This window comes from Girardinichthys multiradiatus, chromosome 8, assembly GCF_021462225.1.
Source record: "Girardinichthys multiradiatus isolate DD_20200921_A chromosome 8, DD_fGirMul_XY1, whole genome shotgun sequence".
NCBI classification, from domain to species: Eukaryota; Metazoa; Chordata; class Actinopteri; order Cyprinodontiformes; family Goodeidae; genus Girardinichthys; species Girardinichthys multiradiatus.
This window is the reverse complement of record NC_061801.1, coordinates 38,819,074-38,843,223: the sequence shown is the minus strand read 5'-3', so window position 1 is coordinate 38,843,223 and position 24,150 is coordinate 38,819,074. Positions and strand designations below refer to the sequence as shown.

General features: G+C 41.4%; 1 protein-coding gene and 1 long non-coding RNA gene across 3 annotated transcripts; one reads left to right on the top strand and one right to left on the bottom strand.

The window, feature by feature from the left end:
- Nucleotides 1-770: 770 nt before the first annotated feature.
- c6 (complement component 6) lies at nucleotides 771-22,603 on the top strand. Of its 2 annotated transcripts, XM_047372246.1 has the most exons (21): nucleotides 771-1,459; nucleotides 1,573-1,745; nucleotides 2,227-2,357; nucleotides 3,907-4,048; nucleotides 11,116-11,247; nucleotides 11,424-11,580; nucleotides 14,645-14,789; nucleotides 14,866-15,007; nucleotides 15,256-15,394; nucleotides 15,574-15,768; nucleotides 15,893-16,136; nucleotides 17,683-17,805; nucleotides 17,897-18,063; nucleotides 18,376-18,601; nucleotides 19,528-19,696; nucleotides 19,786-19,897; nucleotides 20,039-20,171; nucleotides 21,119-21,313; nucleotides 21,434-21,521; nucleotides 21,960-22,204; nucleotides 22,335-22,603. In XM_047372246.1, exons 1-21 carry the CDS (start codon nucleotides 1,328-1,330, stop codon nucleotides 22,514-22,516), a joined length of 3,372 nt encoding a protein of 1,123 aa, XP_047228202.1. In that variant the 5' UTR covers nucleotides 771-1,327; the 3' UTR covers nucleotides 22,517-22,603. The 2 variants fall into 2 exon arrangements, with proteins under 2 accessions (XP_047228202.1, XP_047228201.1); XM_047372245.1 differs by lacking the exons at nucleotides 771-1,459; nucleotides 1,573-1,745; nucleotides 2,227-2,357; nucleotides 3,907-4,048 and adding an exon at nucleotides 10,719-10,877 and having other exon boundaries at nucleotides 11,076-11,247.
- Nucleotides 1,763-2,280, bottom strand: LOC124872357. Its single transcript, XR_007039269.1, has 3 exons — nucleotides 2,184-2,280; nucleotides 2,027-2,092; nucleotides 1,763-1,906 (listed from the first exon to the last, which is right to left on the bottom strand). It is a non-coding gene; the product is annotated as an uncharacterized LOC124872357 (long non-coding RNA).
- Nucleotides 22,604-24,150: the final 1,547 nt, after the last annotated feature.

Here is a 24,150-nt window from a genome sequence, read left to right as displayed (position 1 = left end):
TTAATAAATGAAGTGTTTTTACTCTCATTTGTATTAAATTGACATGCTTTATTTAATTTGCCACATCACACATTGAATTTACCATTTTTCTCATCAGTATTTTGCTTTTAGACTGATTGACTACCGGTTTGGTCACTATACAAAATTAAATCCAGGTTGAACTGGACCTGTAGCTTTAAACTGGGTCTAAACTGGGTCCCGCACACTTGGTGGCTGAACAAGACAGTCAACAACCATACAGCAGGAAGACTCTCAGCGTCAGCATTTATAAATCACTTTAATACCCAGTCTTTGAACCCAGCAACGGAAACATAACATTTTTTTACCTTTGGATTGGTGCTACAGAGCACTATTTGCAAAACCCAGTTTGTCTCCTGGATGAACAGTAAACAGTCAGAACCCAGATCCATGCCATGCATATTTGCACTAATTAAATCTCTTCCTGTTTTGCAAAAACACTATACACGTATTTACAATAAATATGTCCTTTTTATGACCCATCAAATGTATACATTTATATTAAAAATGTCTGTACTTTCGAAGCAAGGTGGAACCAATTTGAAATTCCTGTTAATTCTGATTCTGGTGACGAGCCCGTGGAAAAGTTGAAGGTTGTGGAGAATTAGGGGAAATGTTCTGGGTCACATTGTCAAAGCACGGCTGTAGAGCGGTGCTTAGAGTCTGCAGCTATATTTTAGTAGGAATCCAAGGAGCTTCTGGCTGAATTTGCTGGAAACCCAGACGAACCAGACTTTTGAGTACAAATAAAAACGAACCAGAAATCAGCATAAAATGTGATGCAGCAATAAAACCAGCTGCAAAGAAAAGGTGAAAAACGGATCTCGGTTCTGTAATTCTGATCCGTTTTAATGAAAACAGAATTTTGACAAATTGTTAAAATCAAACCAGATTCCTGAGAAGGTTTTTAAAGTTCGAGCGGTTCTGTCAGCATTTTTGGACCGTCGCAGTGTTCTACTGTGTGGCTGTCTGGACCACCGACGCCCATAAACGGTTAATTTTTATTCTGATGGTGACGACTTGTTTTGCTGTTGGCTCCTTCACACGGGAGGCAGAGGCGGAAGACGGAGCAGCCTCCCTGTCGGCCTTCAGAGGCGGCTGAAGGTGACTCTGTTCTCGGCTGGGATGCAGAGGCGGCTCTCATCGGCCGGACACCAGCTCCTGTTTCCCCGGGAAATTAGCGCTTACTGCCGGGGAGCGGAGGCCCTACGACCCATAACCGTCTGAGCTGAGTCATTTCGTCCTATTTGGTTTTGAGATATTTTCGGGCGCCTCTCTCTGGGTGGGCTCCGGCGGAGGGGGTGCATGCATGTGTTCTGCACCGTACGGGCGGAAAAAGCGCCCAAGATCCGCAGGGAGCATCTTCCCCATCAGCAAAGGGGCGCAGGCGGAGCCGGAGCGGCGGGAGAGCACGGAGGCGGCCGTGGATGACAGCAGGATGGTGGGTAGAAAAAACACGGTCTGTTAACGATCATGATGCTGATTTATTCTCCAGCCAGAAATAACAGAAAGATTAACTCGATGCATTTCTGATGTTTAATTAATTTTGCTCAGACTGTTCAGGAATTCAACACCTTGGTCGCTTTGTACCGGGAGCAGGTCATATCTGTCGGTGAGATCTCGGTGGACTGTCCGTCACTGCGGGCTCAGATGCACCAAACCCGGTCCAAAGGGTGCTCCATGGCCCGGGCTGCACACCAGGACCTGGCCCTCATCTCTGGATCCGGGTAAACACACACAGGAGCCTCTATGGTGATGATAATAATAAACACTGTTGTTGTTGTTACAACTGTTAAAATAATATTAATAAAAATAAATAATTTAATACTAGCAATTATATGGATATCGCTTGCATTTTCCACTGCTTTTGTTGTGTTGGTATATTTCCCTGCAATAAAACAGACATGTGTTAGTGTTTTATCATGAAATTCTGATGCAAGAAAACAATAAAATGCATAAAATCACAAAACAAATCTAAATAAAAACACACTGCAGTTCCACAGCTTACTCAGTGTTTCAGAACTTTACTTTTTTGATTTATTTGTGTTATGAATCAAGGGCACTGTGATGTTATCTGTGGAGAAAAGCAGAGAAACATTAGTGAGTCTAAATCTAGAGCTACAATCAGTCATAATACACCCCACACCTTGGTCTGACTGAATCACCTCCTCCACCTCCATCCATCTTTCTTCCCGCATCCCGCTGCAGGCCGGAGGACGGAGAGATCCATCCTGAAATCTGCCGTCTCTTCATCCAGTTGCAGTGCTGTCTGGAGATGTTCATAACGGAGATGCTCAAGTCCATGTGCCTGCTGGGGGTGCTGCAGCTCCACAGAAAAAGTACCTGAACTAAAAACTAATTTTCCTCATTTTTAAAATAGTTTTTTTTCTTCTTTTTGGAGTTTTAGATGCTTTGCTCTTCACCAAAATACATAATCGACATCACTCTAGGTTTATAGCATTAAACAAAATCTTAGCAAGCAAGGTCATTTTCACTTTCTATGTTTGGATAATATTACCATCATTGTGAGAGTTTGCGTATGTTCAGTTGTGGTAAAAAGAAAGTACACCCTCTTTCAGTTCTGGGGTTTTACTTATCAGGATACTATTAAACAGATCTGGTCTTCCTCGGGTTCTGACCTTAGAACATGCAATCTCCAGAAGCAGATCAGTTTCCACACTGTCATGATTTATCAAAGCAAGAAGAAAAAGCTGTGCATGAAAAACGCAATGATCCAGCAGACTGCCGAGCTGCTTTAAGCAGCAAAACGACTGATTTGTGTTTTTTTAACTGACTATCAGTTCCAACGTTGTTTCGGTCCACTGAGATTTGCAGTCATTTGTTTTTGCACAGCTCTCTGAAGCTTTCAATCATTTTGAGCTCTGGACTTTGACTGGACCATTGCAACTCTCTGATTATTTTCATTTTCAGCCATTCTGTTGTAGTTCTGCTGCTGTGTTTGGAATCATTGTCCTGTTGATGACATAGTTTGGACCAAGTTTCAGCTGTTGGACAGGCGGCCTCACATTCGATTCCAGAACACTTTGGTATACAGAGGCGTTCATGGTCGAACCATAGAACATGGTTCTCTGCAATATGGCAAAATATCTCTGCTTTGGTCTTGTCTGTCCAAAGACGTAAATGCTTTCCAGATGTGAACAAAGGACATTTCTTCTTTAAGGTCATTGCTGATGTCTTTCTGCCTTGGATTTCAAGTAACACACCTGCATGCTCTAGAGCAGCAAACTTCCAAAACTCCAGCCTTTACAGAGGTGCTCACACCTTTTCTGATGGCTTAAACCTTCTAACATTAATCCTATGGAAGTAGCAAGGGTGTACTTAGTTTTCCAAATCGCAGTGTTTCAGTTTGTGCTCCATCCTAGTTTAAAAAAAATAAAATGACTACATGGAATTTGTTGTTTTCAGCACTACAGAAAAGAAAAGGTCAAGTTATTTTAATTAAATGAGGTGCAGTAAAAGTCTGATGGAGGTGCAGGTCCATTTTGTTCAGAATACGTCTTTCAGTATCAACAATAATTATCCTGAAATGCAACAAAGTACATGTTAAATATAAAAAATCTCGTGTTAGTGTAGAAAGATTTTATCAAAGCTTCTCTGTGAAATCTTAGGATTGTTGCCACTCTCATCGACCAGCAGGGGACAGCAAAGAGTTGTTTAATTTGTCATTGCTCTTATATTTTTATGAATATTAATTTTCCAGAAATCTTCTGAAATTATACATCTCCCCTTTCCATTTCTTTCTAAAAAAACTCTCAGTCAGAAGGTTTTCCATGTAATTTACTCCCTGACCTCCCGATGAAGTAGTCAATAAGTGTGTGAGTCGCCTCAGTTGTTCTCGTTTTAGTGAAGTGTCGGTTTTTGATCCAGCAGGAATAGACTCAGAGCCGAGGGTTGACTTTAGGATGGACGAGAGCTCGGATGTTCCCATTCTGGAGGACCGATCCTCGTCTCCCATCGATTACCCTCAGGACTCATGGCTGGTGGGAACTGATATCGAGAACATAGAAAGGTGCCAACTCTGACCCTGCTTTTTGGTTGTTCTTCGCATGTTTTATATTATTTTTCTACAGTGTGACTCATCCTGTGGTGTCTTTATTTTTCATTATTTGCAGAGATATGAAAGAGATGCGAAACTTACTCAGCAAACTCAGGGAGACGATGCCATTGCCACTGAAAAATCAAGGTGCGTTGTGCATGGAGCCTTTAGACGTCATGAGATTAATGAAGAACATCCACACAGACTAAAATTGTTTTAATTCAGCCACATTAGAGTGTTTTCCAGCACATGTTTATGGTCAGACCACAGGATCTCAATTGAGTCTAAGTTCAGACTTTGACTAGGCCACTCCAAAAACCATCATTTAGCTTTTTGAGCCAATCAGAGGTGGACTTGCTGATGTGCTTTGGGTCATTGTCCTGCTTCATAGCCAAATTTGCTTGAGCTTGAACAGATGGTCGAACACTCTCCTTCAGAATTTTTTTCCAGAGAGCAAAGTTTATGGTTCCATCAAACAATCATCCAGGTCCTGAAGCAGCAGAGCAGCCCCAGAGCATCACACTACCACCACCATGTTTGACTGTAGGTATGGTGTTCTTTTTCTGAAATGCTGTGTTAGTTTTAGATCAGATGTAACTGGTGGCACACCTTCCGAAAAGGTCCACTTTTTGTCTCATCAGTCCACAGAATATTTTCCCTGCAGTCTTTGGGTTCATCAAGATGATTTTTGGTAAATGTGAGACGGGTCTTTTTGTTCTTTTGGCCCAGCAGTGGTTCTGGCCTTTAACTGTCCCCTGGAGGCCATTTTTTGCCCAATCTCTCTTTCTGATTGTTGAATCATGACCTCTGAACTTAACTGAGACAGTGAGGCCTGCAGAGCTTTAGATGTTGTTCTAGGTTCTGTTGAGGTAGGAAAACTTTACTGGCCGTCAGTTAACTCTTACATTACTCCTCACCTCTCCCCGACTCTTTTATTTGGCACCCAAAGGACAATCCTCAGTCAGAGATCAGTTGTACGTTTCCACAAGTTTATAAAAAACCAATCTGAATTCAGAGAGGGGACACACACTTACACTGGTACCTGGAAACGTCTGTGTGTTGTCCGTTTTGGAGGGGCCACAAATACCTTTATATACCCCTCGCTGCTATGCAGTACACATACACAATCATTCTATCTGTGGATATCTCCCCAGCAACCATATAACCTCATATCCAAATAAGGAGTATTTCTGGTTCTTCTCTTATAACAAACTTATCCTGCCTTGTCTCTAGCCTTGTTTCCTTCCCCAATTTATGACCTTGCCCTCTCTGTGCGCTGTTCTCCCCTGTCTTCTTCTCCCCCATCAGTGATTCCTTGTCCTTCACTAATTTATGACTTTGGACTCTCTACTTCATTCCCTAAGCTTGAACCCCTCTGCTCTATGTACACATGTCAGTTACACACAGAGATATTTTATATTCTACAGTTCTTCTGGGACCTCCTGGATGAGTCGTTGATGAGGTCTTGGAGTAATTTTGGTAGGCCAGCCTCTCCTGTGGCCGTCTGGAGTCCAAAAGTCTTTCCAGATTGACGGAGTGACTTTGTTGATGTCAGGATGCTATTTGATATCTTTTAGCCCACTTCATGCTGTCAGACAGGTTCCGTTTCATTAATTTCTTTATTTCTCAGGCCTGGTAGTAATCAGCCCTGGGTGTGGCTATTTAAACGATACCAAAAAATGTGGATAATCACAGTTAATCTATGATTTAACAAGAAGTATACTTACTTTTTTACACAGGGCCAGGTTGGTTTGGAGCCTTTTTTGTAAATCTCCTTTTATAATTACTCTGGTTATCTTTGTGTGATATTAAAATTAGTTTGATGTTCAGAACATTCGAGTCCTGGCTGAGATAAAAATCCTTACTAAATAGGTAGAGCAGGTAACAACACAGGGTGTCCTTAAAATCCCAGAACTGTTTACCACACTGATGCTCCCCAACCAGGAGCTGATTGGTTCCTGTTTTCGTTAACCTGTGATGGGAACAAGATGTCTGTCTGTTGCAGATGACAGCAGCTTGTTAAATCTGACTCCCCACCCGCTGATCCGGCAGAGAAAGAGACGGTTCCCCGGACTCTGCTGCATGGTGTCGGGCTGAGAATCTGACCGTCAACACACACAGCAAGGACCTTTACTTCAGCTTTCATTCAGTGGAACTCATTTATAATTTAGAGACGTTCTTCCTGTTTCATCCTGTTCCACCACTTCTGGCTGTTTCAGCCCCAGAAATGTCGGAGCTTGGTTATTTATCAGGTATGTTTTATTTAAAGACGGGTCTTTGAGACATCAGGTTGATTTCGTTATGTGTTTTACCGGTGCCACAGTACATGTATCTCCTCCTTAAGATTTCTGTTTTTATCTGATGAAAACTAAAGTGTGTAAATGTTCAGGCTATGCACCGGCATCTTCAGTGTTCAGCTGCCTCACTGTGCTTCTCTCATGCCTCCACATTTTAATCGTGTCACAGTGTAAAAGTGTCATTCGTCTCTGCTAAGCTGTGTGATGTGACAAAGCAAGTCCTCCACATTATGGTGCATATCTGCAAGTGGCTCCTATATGTACAGAAAGAAGAGAGGAAAAGAAGAAAAGCTGCTACCAAATTTTAATCCTCTCCGTTTTTAAGGCATATTTTTATTGCTTCGATGTTGTGAGTGCTAACTGTGCCTGTCTGACAGTAGAGTTCACAGGAAAATCAACTTTTTCTGCCTAAACAGCCGACCAGTTGCTGCTAGTTGTGCAGAGACTGAAAAATGTGCATGATACCAGAACCATACACCCCTCTGAAAAATGTCACATCAGACACTGAGTTTTAAAAGTATTTAATGCTGACAGTGCCTTGGATGAGGATTCACAGCCCTTAAACCTTTTACCCAAACCACGTGTGTAATGGAGCTTTTATGTGATGGAACAACGCAGGAGAACTAATGTCAAATGGAAGGAAAACAATGCTTGGTTCAAATTTATATATATTTTTTATAATAAATACCTTCACAGTGGCTGCACAGCAGCTCAGTTGGTAGCACCGTAGCCTTGCAGTAAGGCGGTTCTGGGTTCAAGTCCCAGTCCGGGGCTCTTTGTGTGTGGAGTTTGCATGTTCTCAACGTGCATGTGTGGGTCCACCCCGGGTATTCCTGCTTCCTCCCGCAGTCTGAAAACATGACTGGTAGTTTATTTTGTTGCCCTAAATTCCCCCCAGGTGTAAATACACTGCTCCAAAAAATAAAGGGAACACTCAAATAACACATCCTAGATCTGAATGAATGAAATATTCTCATTGAATACTTTGTTCTGTACAAAGTTGAATGTGCTGACAACAAAATCACACAAAAATCATCAATGGAAATCAAATGTATTAACCAATGGAGGCCTGGATTTGGAGTCACACACAAAATTAAAGTGGAAAAACACACTAGAGGCTGATCCAACTTTGATGTAATGTCCTTAAAACAAGTCAAAATGAGGCTCAGTATTGTGTGTGGCCTCCATGTGTCTGTATGACCTCCCTACAACACCTGGAGATGCTCCTGATGAGACGGTGGATGGTCTCCTGAGGGATTTCCTCCCAGACCTGGACTAAAGCATCCGCCAACTCCTGGACAGTCTGTGGTGCAACGTGACGTTGGTGGATGGAGCGAGACATGATGTCCCAGATGTGCTCAATCGGATTCAGGTCTGGGGAACAGGCAGGCCAGTCCATAGCTTCAATGTCTTCATCTTGCAGGAACTACTGACACACTCCAGCCACATGAGGTCTAGCATTGTCCTGCATCAGGAGGAACCCAGGACCAACCGCACCAGCATATGGTCTCACAAGGGGTCTGAGGATCTCATCTCGGTACCTAATGGCAGTCAGGCTACCTCTGGCGAGCACATGGTGGGCTGTGCTGCCCTCCAAAGAAATACCACCCCACACCATTACTGACCCACTGCCAAACAGGTCATGCTGAAGGATGTTGCAGGCAGCAGATCGCTCTCCATGGTGTCTCCAGACTCTTGTCACATGTGCTCAGTGTGAACCTGCTTTCATCTGTGAAGAGCACAGGGCGCCAGTGGAGAATTTGCCAATCCTGGTGTTCTCTGGCAAATGTCAAGCGTCCTGCACGGTGTTGGGCTGAGAGCACAACCCCCATTTGTGGAAGTCGGGCCTTCATACCATCCTCATGGAGTCGGTTTCTAACCGTTTGTGCAGACACATGCACATTTGTGGCCTGCTGGAGGTCATTTTGCAGGGTTCTGGCAGTGCTCCTCCTGTTCCTCCTTGCACAAAGGTGGAGGTAGTGGTCCTGCTGCTGGGTTGTTGCCCTCCTACGGCCTCCTCCACGACTCCTGGTGTACTGGCCTGTCTCCTGGTAGTGCCTCCAGGTTCTGGACACTACGCTGACAGACACAGCAAACCTTCTTGCCACAGCTGGCATTGATGTGCCATCCTGGATGAGCTGCACTACCTGAGCCACTTGTGTGGGTTGTAGAGTCCGTCTCATGCTACCACGAGTGTGAAAGCACCACCAACATTCAAAAGTGACCAAAACATCATCCAGAAAGCATCGGTACTGAGAAGTAGTCTGTGGTCCCCACCTGCAGAACCACTCCTTTATTGAGTGTCTTGCTAATCACCAAAGATTTCCCTCTGTTGTCTTTTTCATTTACACAACAACATGTGAAATTAATTGTCAATCAGTGTTGCTTCCTAAGTGGACAGTTTGATTTCACAGAAGTTTGATGTACTTGCAGTTATATTGTGTTGTTTAAGTGTTCCTGTTATTTCTTTGAGCAGAGTATGTGTGCATGGCTGTCTGTCCGGTTACCTTGTGATGGACTGGCGACCTGACCAGGGTGTACCCCAGCTGGAGACTGCTGGAGATATGTACCAGACTAAGTCTTGCCACAGATTCTTAGTTGGATTTACGTCTGGACTTTGATTAGGCCGTTCTAAAACATGAAAATGCTCTATTGTTTCTCTGGCTGTATGTTTAGGGTCTTTGTCCTGCTGGAAGGTGAAGCTCGAGGCCTGTCTCAGGTCTTCTGCAGCCTCTAACAGGCTTTCTTTCAAGATTGTCCTGGATTTAGCTTGATAAACTCTGACCGGCTTCCCTGATACTGCTGGAAAAAAACATCCCTACAGCATGATGCTGCCGCCACCATGCCGTGCCATGCCATGGGGATAGTGTGTTCAGGGTGATCTGCAGAAAGTTTTCCTTCAACATGCTTTCTTCTTGTCACTCTTCCACAAAGGCCAGATTTGTGAAGAACAGGTTCTCCAACCTTAGCAGTGGATCTCTACAGCTCCTCCAGAGTTAAAATGGGCCTCTTGTCTGCATCTCTGATCAATGCTGTCATGCTTGGCCAGACAGTTTAGGTGGACCACCATGTCTTGGTAGGTTTGCAGTTGTGCACCATCACTTTTCAGGTTTTTACTTGTTAAACAGTATATTTATATATTTATTATTGAACAAACCACGTATCATTTTCCTTTCACAGCTTCTGAACTTTGTTGTTCAGGTGTGTCACATAAAATCCTAATAAAACACTGTGAATTTTCTAGTTGTTATGTAATAACCTTTGAAATGGTAAGTTTAAAGGATATGAAGATCTCTAAAAGGCACTTTAACTTTTTCTGTTTTCCTTTTTTAATTTGTCAATTGGTCATTTTATTTCTCTATCAGAAGTCTTCCCTAAGATAAAAAAAAAATCCTTTTTATATTTCAGTTTTTGCATCAATTTGACAAAAAGCGTCACTTTTAAAATAAACACACAACGAAAACACTGAGATAAACTGTTGTCTGCATCCAGCTAGGGCCATTTTACAACTGAATGTAAATGCAATGTAATCTGTAAATGATTGTGCTTATGTTTAGTTTTACAGTAATACAGTTGTGCTGATGTTTTAAACAGCTTCAGTCTGTCTTGTTTTGGCATGTGTGTGATTCAAATTAGGCCATGTGTTGATGTCTCCTACAGAGTAAACCTAATGTACAGCTTAGGACATTTTATAACACAAATAAAGTTTTATATATAAGAACCGTCACACTTTTTATGTCATTTTGTTGTATTTCCTGTGGGAGAGAATCAGTTCAACAGATCATTTCCTCCCTGATAAAAACCTTGATCACATTAATCATCATCATGCAGAATTAACAACCTTTAAAGGTCTGTTTAAATAGTAAAAAAAACCAAATTCACAAATCTGCAGCACACTGTAAAAAAAACTCCTTTAAACAAACAACAGATCCCAAAAAATGCTCCTTTATTATCATGCACTGCTTTGTGTTGGTATGTCATATACCAAGACAAAGTACCTTGGTATTATACTGTATGCTGTTAAAAAACAGGCGGAGTAAATCAAAGAATGACGGCATATTTTCCTTCTTGGTCCTATTAGATTGGTTTTCAGAATGCTGAAACTATCCAAACTGGGCTGAGATGTTTTTATACCAAAACGAAAGGTTGATTGTGCAAACCTCCTGAGATTGAAAATGATTGAACAACTTAAAGTCAGAAATAGGAAGAAACATCCTCCCCCTCTGGAAGATAAGCTGTCAAGTCTGAAACACAGAACATCTGGTTTACATCTCAGCAGCCTGGAAACTCCGGAGAGCTTTCTCTTCCCGTAAAGACGAGGATCTTTGCTTTAAGACACTGATTGGTTGATATTAACTCATAAACAAGTGGATTCCCCTGATGATCCCTGTGGGTTTATAACCGACCCTGACAGAGAGCCCAGACTCAGATCTGCCTACAGCACAGAAGTCATCAGCTCCGGTGTCTGTATAAAATCCCTGCTGCAGAGAACCTTGGTTCATCTGGTAAGTTAGTTTGATCTTGCTTTAAGTTTTTATAGTTCAATTCTGCCAGTTTTAGAGCAACGCTATTTTTTTTACTAGTGAAATGCACCATAACTCGCATTAAAACTGCAGCTGCATTTAGAATAACTGCCCTAAAGGAAGAGAACAGAAGACATGAAATAAAGCTTAATATACTATGTAAACTAAACTAATTTTCAGAGGTGAAAAGAGGTTGAGTTCCAGCGATGGCTCCTTCCAGCATGTTGATGCTACTGCTGCAGCTCCTCAGCTGCATAGCAGGCAGCCTGGCCTGTTACTGCGACCGATACCCCTGGACCTCCTGGTCCATTTGCACCAAGACCTGCAACTATGGCACTCAGACCAGAAGCAGGTGACAAAGCAAAGACAAACACATTAGAAACTAATCCTTGGTACCTTTGCACATGATGTTAGGAAAATAGGCAGTTGTGCAACAATGAACCAAATGATTTATTGTTGCAAAACTTAATGCAGGGGATGCCAAACATTCTTGTGTTCAAGAGAGATTTTCCTATGTTTCTTCTTCAGGACAATTCAGTATGATGAATATTATTGGAAGAACAGTTGCCAACAAATGTGTCCCAGATATGACACGAGAGCTTGTAACGAGCGGGCCTGTCCGATTAACTGTGTGCTGACAGAGTTCAGCCAGTGGTCCGACTGCTCCCCCTGTGCCAAGAAACAGGTAAGGAACTATCAATCGCATGAAAGTCCTTCTTTTCTAGTTTGTTTCATACTGGCAGATTCCAAACTTATTGGTTTTGAAGAAGGTGGCTTAACACAATCTACAAAAGAGACTGAAAGAAAACAGATTAGTGTTGAAAAACCTTACAAGAACTTCACAAAGATCCTTGGTAATAAAAAAGTATTACTTCATGCATATGGATTTCACAGAAATGTAAGAAATACACAGATTAAAAAATAATGGTTTTTAATTGCAAATATTATAGTTTGAACTAAGAATGCTAACTGGCAACAACGCTGAAGCTAATTTGTCTCAGATTTTAAAAATAAAATAAAATGACAGGAATGACCATATCTTGCACTAAGTGCCACATATCAATATAACAGGAGGGGAAAAAAATCATATAATTAAAAACCTACTTTCCAATGCAAATTTTATTGGGGTTGTAGCATTAATACTACTTAGCAACAATGCTAGGTACTCCACACCTGAAAGAAAATTTCATTATAGTAGATCATTATCAGACGATGCTGTAATAACCTTTAAAGAATCTGTTCCACTTTTCATTTCCTCATTATCACAGAAAAACACAGTGGAGGGACAATAATTCTGTTTCTTCCCCTTCACAAATTGATTCTTTTGTTCATAGTGTTACTTCATCATTGCGTGGTGCATTAGACAATGCAGCCCCCTTGAAAAATAAGGTAATTATTCATAGGAGGCTAGCTCCCTGGTTTAATTCAGAGCTGCATACTTTAAAGCACAATGTTAGAACATTGGAGAGAAAATGGCGCTCTACACACCTAGAGGATTCCTACTTAATCTGGAAAAATAGCCTTCTGTTGTATAAAAAGACACTTCACCAAGCTACAACAGCTTATTTCTCATCATTAATAGAAGAGAACAAGAATAATCCTAGGTTTCTCTTTAGTACAGTTGATAAACTTATAGAGTCATAGCTCTGTTGAGCCATCCATTCCCTTAGCTCTCAGCAGTCATGACTTTATGGGATTCTTCTTAAATAAAATTGATTCTATTAAAAATAAAATCTTAGACATACTCCCAAAGATGCTTACTTTATCCTCAGCAAGTGAGACAACATTGGAAGTAACTGCAGAACCTGATGTGTGTTTGGACTGTTTTGATCCTGTGAAGCTTCCTGAGTTATCAGAAATATTAGCTTCATCTAAACCTTCAACTTGTATGTTAGACCCAATCCCAACCAAATTATTTAAGGAAGTGTTCCCTCTGATTACCAGCCCCATTTTATATATGATTAATCTATCTTTAGTAACTGGATCAGAACCACAGGCTTTTAAGGTAGCTGTAATTAAACCTTTACTTAAGAAACCTTCGCTTGATCGAGATGAGTTGAAAAATTACAGACTTATATCCAATCTTCCGTTCTTATCTAAAATTCTTGAGAAAATAGTTGCTAATCAAATGTGTGAACATTTATACAGCAATGACCTGTTTGAAGAGTTTCAGTCAGGTTTCAGAGCTCATCATAGCACTGAAACAGCTCTGCTGAAAGTCACTAATGATATTCTTATGGCCTCAGATAATGGACTTGTGTCTGTACTGGTTCTGTTAGATCTCAGTGCTACATTTGATCCAGTCGACCATAATATTCTCTTAAAAAGGCTGGAATATGCTGTAGGGATCAGGGGAACAGCACTAGGCTGGTTTAAATCTCATCTGTCTGACAGATTCTAGTTTGTTCATGTAAATGATAAATCATCTTTAAACTCCAGAGTTAATTGTGGAGTACCACAGGGTTCAGTACTTGGGCCAATTCTCTTTACTATATATATATGCTTCCAATAGGTCAAATTATCAGGCAGCATGGGATACATTTTCACTGTTACGCTGATGATACTCAGCTTTACTTATCCATAAATCCTGATGAACCCAACCAGTTAGATAGACTACAAGCATGTCTTGAAGATATAAAAACTTGGATGACGTTAAATATTTTGCTTCTATTCAGACAAGACAGAAGTTGTCGTCTTTGGACCGGAGTTTTTAAAAAAGAAACTGCTTAGTCAATCACTTAACCTGGATGGCATTAAATTGACCTCCAGTAATAAAGTAAAAAACCTTGGTGTTATTTATGACGAGGACATGTCCTTTAAATCCCATATTAAACAGGTTTCTAGGATTTCCTTCTTTTACCTCGGGAACATTGCCAAAATTAGAAATATCCTGTCCAGGAGTGACGCTGAAAAACTAGTCCATGCATTTGTTACTTCAAGGCTGGACTATTGTAATTCGTTACTATCAGGATGTCCACAAAATGCAGTTAAAAGCCTTCAGCTGATTCAAAATGCTGCAGCAAGAGTTCTGATGAAAATTAAAAAGAAAGATCATATTTCTCCTATTTTAGCTTCCCTTCATTGACTCCCTGTTAAATCCAGAATAGAATTTAAAATTCTCTTGAACAGAACGCTAATCCAAAGAAACAAACTAATAGAACTATAACTAGAAAAACATTAAACAAAAGCATAAACAGGAAAATAACAAACAGAAGCATGATTCAAAACGTGAGCTGTGAAGAACATATAAGGAAAAAACCCGAAAACAAAATCCAAACAACCCCAAATCATAACAAATACATAACATATATTTTCCTTAAATACTTGGGGATAGTTTAGGTGGATTTGTTTTGTACTGTAAAATTTTACTTCACTCCTCCATGGGAATTTCTCCCTGATTCTCCAAATGGAGATCAGACTTCTCCTATTACCAGTAGCCCTGGCACCTGGCTACTGGTAATAGAAGTTTGCATCTTTGAAAAATAGGATTATTCATGAGATTCATACAGTTTATTCAGAAAGAAATAAAGTGCCGAGGGTTCTTTAAGTTAACAAAGCAATGTCTGTCCTTGCTAGTAAAAATATCCCTTTTGTAAGCTAACCTCATCTGTTTAACCAGAAACAAATGTTAACCTGCACGTTCATCAACATTTTTTCATTGGTTTTGGTGTTCTGGTAGTCTACCATTATTTTTATTAAAGCCCAGCTAAGACGACCTGTGTTTCTCTCTTTACCGTGTTCTGCTTTAGTTTCGGACTCAGTCCGTTCTGAGACCTTCCCAGTTCGGTGGATCAGAATGCAGCGTGGAGCTGACAGAGGAAAGGCCTTGCTATCCATCCAAGGAGTGCCTTTTACCACCTGTGGACTGTAGAGACGACTTCAAGTGTGACAACGGTGAGTGGACTTAAAACGTGACATATTTCCTCCACAGTAATTGTAAGATGTGCTAAAAAAGGTCTTCACGCTGCAGGGCGCTGCATCAACTCAACGCTGACATGCAACAATCAGAACGACTGTGGAGATAACTCGGATGAGAGGGACTGCGGTTCCTTTAAAACTGTCTGTCCTGCAAACAAGATGGTGGCCCCTGGGGCTGGGCTGGTTGAAAATGGGTAGAACTGGTTCATTTTTATGCAAGACTACTAATGAACCCAATAGAAATGTGTGGTGGTGTATTTTTCTTGTCATTTTATACTGAAAACTAAAGTGTATCAGAGATCTTCTACTTTAATTTACAACATTTTTCTTCTCTACATCTAATATAATCCAAAGTAGATGATGATTTGTCCAAAGCACTAAGAAATTAAAATAATTCCTGACATGTTACTAAGAATTTTCTCTTTTTGGTTTGGGGCCATAGTTTTGATGTTCTGGCGGAGGAGCCGAGGGGAGCAGTGCTGGACAACATGTTTATGGGCGGGAGCTGCATCATCAGGCGGCCAAAAAGCACATTGCTCTACCATCGAATTCCACACAACTTTAAGACCTTTGACATTAAGGTAGTCTTTGATGATCTGGTTTTAAAGCTTTTCCCACTGATTTGATACTGAGAGAACTTGTAATAGCTCTAAAACTGGTTCCTTCATCTCTAGACAAGAGAGAACTTCCGGAAATGTTCATTGCGGTTGCTACACTTTTTAATCATCTCAGATTTACTAACATTGTTGTGGTTGTTTAGGTTGGAGTATTGGAAGACTTCAGCACTGAGCCCCAGCCGCTGGTCTCTGAGTCCATGGAGAAAAAGAGAGAGAGCCAAATTGAAATAGGCACCCAAGATCCAAGAGGCTTTATGTTTCTTCTCTTTTATCTCCATAGTTCTTCTAGGTCACGTCTTACCTCTAACAAGGAAGCTTTTGAGGCTTCAAAGAAAAAGGTGATTTTGAATGCTAGATCTACTCACCTTGTTATTTAGAAGTATTTAGAACATAAACAAGAACAAGAGATGGCTTATACTGCAGTATATAATGTACTAAAATATGTATTCAACCCTTTTCTAGGACTCCAAGTTTTTCCGAGTGCATCAAGTTCTACCAATTTCCACATTTACAGTGAAGGATCCGCAGGACCTTGTCCTTTCACTGCCTTTCCAGCAGTTCCTTCACGCTCTCCCACTCAATTACAACTACGCCCTCTACAGGGATATCTTCCAGCGCTTTGGCACACACTACTACAGCTCAGGAAAACTGGGAGGCCACTATGACCTACTGTACCAGTACAGCCGGGAGGAGCTAAAAAGTTCAGGTAAAACATAACACCTGGTGTCCAAAGTATAGAATAACACTGTACATCAGTAGTACTACTAAAACCATACATGTAAATGAATTGATATACCACAGTAAGTAGCTTTAAAAAATAGAATTTTGGGGTGAAAATGTTTCATATCTGCTCTGAATGACCATATAGAAGGTAGTAACCTCAATCAAGGTGGACCACATCTGTCATTAAATCAATCCATCCTTTGTCCTCTGAGATCAGATCACAGGGGTCAAAATAACTGTATCAGGAGGAAAACCCAGAACATACTCTGGGTGGCCCCAGAGTGTTTTTCAGGACATGAGGGATACATATACTCCTTCCAGCAGGTTCTAGGTCTGCCCCACTGTCACCACACAGTAGGACATCCCAGAAAACCTAAAACGGAAGAGTCCAAGAGACATCTTCTTCTCATGTCTGAACCACTTTAACCAAACTCTGTTAATGCAGAAGAGCAGCATCTATACTCATTGATCTCCTTCTTTTGGTGATGATCCTTATCTCATGACCAATGTAGATAGCTGTAAACAGTAAATGGAGACCTCTAGGATGTCTTCTGGATGCCTAGATTCCTGAACCACCTTAACTAATTTTGATGCAGAGGAGCTACAGTTCTGCTCCAAGCTCCCCCTGGATGATATTGTTCCTCAAACTACCTCTGAGGTGGAAGCTCATTGGTCAAGATCTGTAGCTCATGATCATAGATGAAAGTGGCAATGTACACAGATCGGTAAATCGAGTGTTTTCCTTATTGGTCCAGCTCTTCCTCAGAATGAAACAGTCTACAGTATTGCAGATGATGCCCCAGTCCATCTATTCATCTCCAGCTCCATCCTACCATCACTTGTGAAAAAGACGCCAGGATAGTTGAATTCCTCCTCTTGAAGCAAAGACTGACTAACCTCCATTTTTCCAACTGAGAGACCAGAAGAACCAGATCATCTAAAAAAAGCTGAGCTGATCTGAAACCTTCTCTCCATGGCTATGTCTTGAGATCTTCTCCTTGAACGCAGGATACACAGGAAACAGGATTGTTGACAAGGATTAATCCTGATGGAGTCCAACAGGCACTTGGAGCTAGCTTGACTTTGTGCTAAAAGCTTTGACACAGCTTTTGCTCTTTGATCTTCAAGGGCTGAGTAGTCCTTAAAAGCAACCCAGATATCCCAAACTCTTGCAGAACAACCCGCAAAATATCTCAAAAGGACAAAGTCATAAGCCTTCACCAGATCCACAAAACACATGTGGACCAGCCAACCAAACTCCCATGACCTCCTCAGCAGCTTTGTGAAGATACAAATCTGGTCCATGGCCAGAATGAACGCCATTCTGATCCTGCTGAATCTGAGGTTCAATGCTCGGTCTCGCTTACAACACCCTGAAGTAAACTTTCTCAGGGACGCTGAGAATTGTGATCCCTCGCTAGCTGCAGCACACACTCTCAGAAAGTGGCACCACCACTCCACCTAGGTTTTGCTTTGAAATTTTGTGAGTGTGCTACATCAGTTTTTATCTGTACCTTTTTATGTGGCAGGTGAAACAGAAGAGCGCGTCACAGGCTGCCTGAGCCGAGAGACCGGCTGGACTGTAATCCTCTACACTGAATACAGCAGTGTGAGCAGATGCACCAACAACCGGATGACTGAGAAATATCAAGGTTACTTCTGAAGTGTAGCAGAGAACCTTATTTCTACTTTCCTCCTTTGGTTCTTCTCTTTGCTAATTTTCTCCTCTTTTCTCTTCCCCAGGCTCATTCATCCAGGCCTCAGAGAAGTCCTTCTCTATGGTTAAAGGGGGTCGTGTCAGAGAGGCGGGAGCTCTTGCCTGGGAAAGACAAGGCCCTGCTCCGGACAAGACATCCTATAAGAACTGGGCCAAGTCTGTGCTTGACAACCCTGCTTTGGTAGATTACAAGGTAAAGTCCAGAGATCCTCATAGAAACATCTTGTTCATATTTAATCTTAAACACTTGGTTTTGTCCTCTTCAAATCTGGTTGTGTCGAGTAGTGAAAAGCTGTTAGTCTCTCACTGGCAGCAGATACCAGAGGGATCCTGAGAGTGAATTAGGGAGAAAATATTAGAGCAGTTGGTTGCACTGCTGCCTTGCAGCAAGAGGGTCCTGGGTTCAAATCCCGACCTAGGGTCTTGCTGCATGGAGTTAGCATGTTCTCACTGGGTAGGGTTAGGGTACCATCTGATTAAAACCTCAATGCTTTTGTTTGTTCAGTTGCTTCCCATCATAGATTTAGTATGGGGAATTCCCTGTGCTGTCACTAAGAGGAGGCACCTGAGGAAGGCTCTGCTACAATACCTGGAGGAGTTTGACACCTGCAAGTGTGCCCCCTGTCCCAATAACGCCAAGCCAGTTCTCTCTGGTACCGAGTGCAAATGTGTTTGCCAGACAGGAACATTCGGTACCAACTGTGAGACTAAGGCACCTGACTACACATCAGGTATGCAGCATGTGTAGTACCAAGCTCATTTAAGGTGGATCTTGTATGTTTTTATTGTTATTGTAAATAGGGATTACTTAGGGGTCAGCATCTTATTTTAGGTTCTGATGGGAGTCTGGAAAAATGTAACAAACTGATATATGCGTTGGTAAAAAGTGTCGATTTTTGACATGAAAATTCTGTTAATGCAGTCAGGATGATCCCAGTTTGAAGAAATGGAGAGGAATTCACAAGGAAGTCAAGCTAACAGCCTCTCAGAAAATAAAAAATGTAGGAGTTAATTTCAGCCAGAGGAATTCACTTTTAATACAGATACCTTCTTGTGTTTGGGAAAAAGATCAAGCAACCTGCTTGTGGCCAGAACACATTCAGCATCTTCCAGCCAAACAGTTAGCAAAATACTGACACAATAAAGATCCATCTGATTCAAAAGATATGAGGTGAAAAAGTATTTATCACGGTGTAACGTTGTGGTTGGAGAGGCAGAACTGAAGCGAGTAGCTAGCATAACAACACAAATGTTTTTCAGTTTAGACAGTGGCACAATTTGAAACATCTGTCAGAAGCAAAAGAGACACTTTTCTCATACAAACGTTAATCAAACGGTTTAAAATGTTTTGAGCTTTAATTTATTTTATATGGTGGAAATATAAATTAAATGTATTATAAATATTAAACTTAAATATTGATTCTTACTCTGATTAGCCACCAGTTTATCTATTTTACCTAAATCTATAAACTGATCTATTTGACTTCAAGTTATTTAGTTAAAAGAAACTAAAGTATCAATTTTAATCATGATTCTTAAGATTTAATAGTGTCAGCTTGAAATGTTTTAGCCTTTCAAGCTGTTATGTTATAGTCATGCAAAAATGGGACTAAAATGTTGGTGATGTTTGCACTGGAAAGTTGTTTTTATTGCCTAGAGGCAGTGGATGGTTACTGGAGCTGCTGGGGGCCATGGAGTAGCTGTGGGGCCTCCATGAGGAGACATCGAACGAGGAGGTGTGACAACCCTGCTCCCCTGAGAGGAGGCCAACCCTGCGATGGTCCAAACAAACAGGAGGAACCGTGTCACATCTCCCTCTTTGAAAAGTAGGAACCAGGAGCATGGTAACCTTCACGTTTAGTGTTTTAAAGAGTTGCCTTTAATAAGAACTCTGTGGTTTGGGTTTCTTGCGCAGACAAGAGTCTTGTGACAATGATGATGACTTCACTGTGGGATGGAGGGATGAGCTGCCGCCTGGGGTGGAGGGCTGTCTGAGGCCCCAGAGACCACTCAACGCCTTCCTCAGGGTGAAAATCACCTGAAATGGATTATGTCACAAGACAACGTTTATACATTAAATATGACAAATACATTTCATTTTTAGGCTTACTGCATAGGGATCCTTTGCATTTTTATGGTCAAAGCATATTTTTATTTCATTCTAACAGAAATCTAAACAGTATTACAGCTTTGGTGAGGATGAGGAGTTCCAGTGCTTCACCGGATTTGAACTGGAGGGTTTTCAGTTCATCAACTGCCGTCCTGATGGAACCTGGAGTCCACTACAAGGAAGATGCATCAGTAAGTCTGTTCAGCGGGAAAAAGCTAAGAACAGTTTCAGTCATAGCCGTCATTTACAGGTACATCTAGAAAAAATCTGAATATTGTAAAAAGGTTCAGTATTTTTTACGCATGTCAGAAAGTGAAACTCATATATAGATTAATCACACAAAGAGCGAAGTATTTCAAGCATTAATTTCTTGTACGTTTGATTATTACAATTTACAGATAATGATAACCCAAAAATTCGTGTCTCAGAAAATGAGAATATTGTTAAAAAGCTAAATATTGGAAACTCATGGTGTCCCACCCTAATCAAATAATTAGCTTCGAATGGTCTCTCGGTCTGGGTCAGCATGCTACACAATCATGGGAGAGACTGCTGAATGGACAGATGTCTAGAAGACAGTCACTAACACTCTCCACAAAGAAGGTAAGTCACAAAAGGTCATTGCTGAAGAAGCTGGTTGTTCGCAGAGTGCTGTGTCCAAGCATATTCATAGAAAGTTGAGTGGAAGGAAAAAGTGTGGTAGGTAAAGGTGTACCAGCAACACAGTTAACATCAACCTTGAAATGCTAACCTTGGGATTGTCAAGCAAAATCCATTCAAGAATTTGGGGGATCTTTACAATGAGTGGACTGAGACTTGAGTCAATTCATCATAAGCCACTACGCACAGAGAAATCCTTCACATTGGCTTCAAATGTTGCATTCCTGAGCATGGTGAGGATACATAAGTGTGTCTCCTGGATGTGGAAAATAGCAGGGAAAACCTGTTTAATGGACGCTGGGATTGCAGCTGCATCATAAATGCTTTTATAATTCTAGAGGTTTTCTTTGATTGCAGCGGTCAAGCCAAGTTGCTGAGATTGTGTAACGAGCAGCAGATTCCTCACCCACTCTGAAGAGTCTGCCACATGTATTTCTGCACAAAAAATTGATAAAACCTGCCATCTTCATCCCTTTAGGGAAGCTTTGTGTTGGTCCAGAGGTCCCAGAGAACATGGAGCTGTATCCCGCCAAAGCATCGTACAGAGTGGGCGAAGTAGTGGGTTTTAACTGCAATGAGACTGGCCTGATGCCGATGCCACGAGGCACCTACAGGTGCAGCAGCAAGCTCACCTGGGAGCCTCCACTGCCTGCAGATCTCCGCTGCACTGACGGTCGGTTAAAAAGAGCAGAGAAGCTTGTTACGGACACCCTGGAGTCTTCTAAAAATTTGAAAAACTTCTGGAGCCAAAATATTAAAATAATGAAAGTTCTTCCTGTTTATCTGTGTTTAGAGGAACCATTTGTTCCTGATGGTCAGTGTGGTCCGGGGCAGAAGCTACAGGGATCTAGATGTGTCTGCATCAAACGAGAGAGCTGTCTGTAAGTGATTTTAAGATGTTAATCTACAGCGTTTTACACGATTTTAAGACCTCTACTGCTAAAATAAGGCTAGAGTCATCTTTCTTTTTAAATTTTGCTTCTCAGCAGCCAGACTTTGTAATCTTTCAAAGCATTGCTCATTTGTAGTTCTCCAGGTTTTCCACAGTTCTTCCCTTTTTTGGTTAAATCTTCCAAATGTTCCAATAATAACACAGTTTAACAGGCAGAATATCGTTTCCACGTCTCATGTCATTTATTCATATTCCTTATTTTTGAGCCTGAACGGAACAATATGCTGCCGTGTACAGAGACTGAATGAAACAACAACCAATGTTTGAAAGACCTTCAGAAAGCCAGAAGAACTGTAAATGATTCAATAAATTGGAAGGAAAATAGAAATGAGTTGCAGCACTGATCTGTGTGAATACACGTCTTTAGTTCGCAGTTGGAGAGTCTCTGCATCCTAAACGTAAACCTGGACGTCGCCGTGTCCATGTCGCTCTGCTCCTTCCACGCGGGCCGTTGCCACGGTGACCCACTCTTCTTCATCAGTAAAGGTGTGTGTGACTCGGTTGATCCATCTACATTGGAGTGGGCCAAGTTCAGGGCCAAGATGTCTTCTAGGAGTTCTTTGCACATGCCCTGCAATCTGGACACCTGCTACGACTGGGAGACATGCTCCGGTGAGTTTGTCTGACTTGGAGCTGGTTTTACCTTCAGGCTCCTCTCTAAATGTACCGAAGCCAGATAATGAGCAGAGGTGAGCTTTGCACATGTCAGATAACCAGCCTAACTTTTATTCATGTTTTCAAGCCTCTAAAAAGTGCGACTGCAAAGCTGCTCGTGACTGCGCCAGAACCTCGGACCACATGTTCTGCGTGAAGCTGAAAGCAAACCAGATGATCCGAAGCTTGAGCCTCTGCGCTATGGCAGCTGTGAGATGTATCGGTCATGAGTTTGAAGTTCTCAATGAGGGTGCTTGTGTGAGCAGATGATGGTCCAACTAAACTTCCCTGCAGCTCTGTGCTATAATGTACCTAGAAGTCATGTTTACAATATGCAATAAAAGCTTTTTGAAGATAGCTTCACATGGCTGTGTCTCTAATGGACTGACGACCTGTCCAGGGTGGACCCCACCAATGACCGCTGGAGATAGGCACCAGCACGAATTAGCAGAAACAAGTGATGGATGGATGAAGATAGTAATCCTGGCTATCATTTAAATTCATCCCACTAACCTCTAATTTTACTTTGTAGTCCAATAAAACTTTATATTTAAAAACAATCTAGACATTTGGTTTGTTTCCACGGTGATGCTTACACATGCTTTCTGGTGAGATGTTTCAATCCACTCATTATGGGCATGAATTTCATATTTAATTTCTTTTTTCTGTCAATAGTTATATATATTTTCAAACAAGAATTAGGTCCAAACATTTGAATTCATGGTTGATTTCCTGTAATTCACACAGAGAATTCACACAGATGTTTAGATGGCATATTTAATATTTGTGAGCTGGAAAAGGTGGCCGGGCTCTGTCACCCAGGGGATGCTCAGAGGAATGCCACTGACAGGTTTAACGAGATACAAATAAACATGCAAATTAAACCAAATATTTCTGCAATCTTCTCTATGTTTTGTATTCATGAAGGAACCTTCCTATTTACAGGTCCAAATTCAAATTTTTGCAACTCACAAAATGGGATACATCATTTATTCTATAGTTTTTCCAGCTTGTAAATGGAAAGCTATTAAGTTGCGTGGGAATTCAGTTTTAAATCCATGAGCATGCCAGACTTTTAAGGATTTAATGTTCTCCTTGTGCATCGAAATTGGTACTCCCTTGGACCTTCAGCTTCCTTCCACGGCTCAAAAACATAAATGTTAGGATAACTTTAAACAAGGCTGTCTGTTCTGGAGCCCTCATGGAGTCACGGTGAAAATGAAGAACATGATGGACAACCCTGAGATCCACTTCAGAACCCAGTAGCACAACAACAGGATGTTTTCAGCCAGAAGCTTCTCCAGATCTGCTGCAACGCAGACCGCTATAGGAAATCCTTCCTGCTATATAACGATTATCTGAGAAAACTTAGATGACAAGAGCTTCTGTAACCAGCACTAGAAGGGTTACTTTAAATAAACCTGATAATAGTAGATGGCAGGTAAATCAATTTACTTCGATGACTAATACCAACACTTCACAAGTATAAAGAAAACTGGGCCTGATCAGAAGATTTCTAAATTCACGGGAGCCTAGGTGTGAGTAACAACAGAGGAGGGTTTAATATAAGAGAGAATTTAAGTGCACCCTTCCATCAAACATTTTGACAGGTGGGCGGGACTTCCGGTGAGGGCGGGACTTCCGGTGGGGGGCATATGGGCGCCATGTGGTTGCCATGTGGGCAGGGGGGGTGTGTCCAAGGGGCGTAACAGTGGATGTTGATTGGTTGTCGTCATTAGGGGCGATACCTTAAATGAGTCAATTAAAACACAGGGGTGTGTTTAAGGGTGTTATTAATAATCTGTATGTTTTTTTCAGGCGTTAATACATCTAAAAAACAAAACAACAAAAAAAGACATGCATCCTTTTATATTTTTAAAGGTATAATCAACTTAATGTTGACC

Coding starts and splice junctions, on each gene's coding strand:
- c6 (XM_047372246.1), top strand. CDS start 1,328: ATGTGTTCTGCACCGTACGGGCGGAAAAAGCGCCCAAGATCCGCAGGG. Junction 11,248..11,423: donor GGCACTCAGACCAGAAGCAG/GTGACAAAGCAA, acceptor TTTCTTCTTCAG/GACAATTCAGTATGATGAAT. Junction 20,172..21,118: donor ACTACAAGGAAGATGCATCA/GTAAGTCTGTTC, acceptor TCATCCCTTTAG/GGAAGCTTTGTGTTGGTCCA.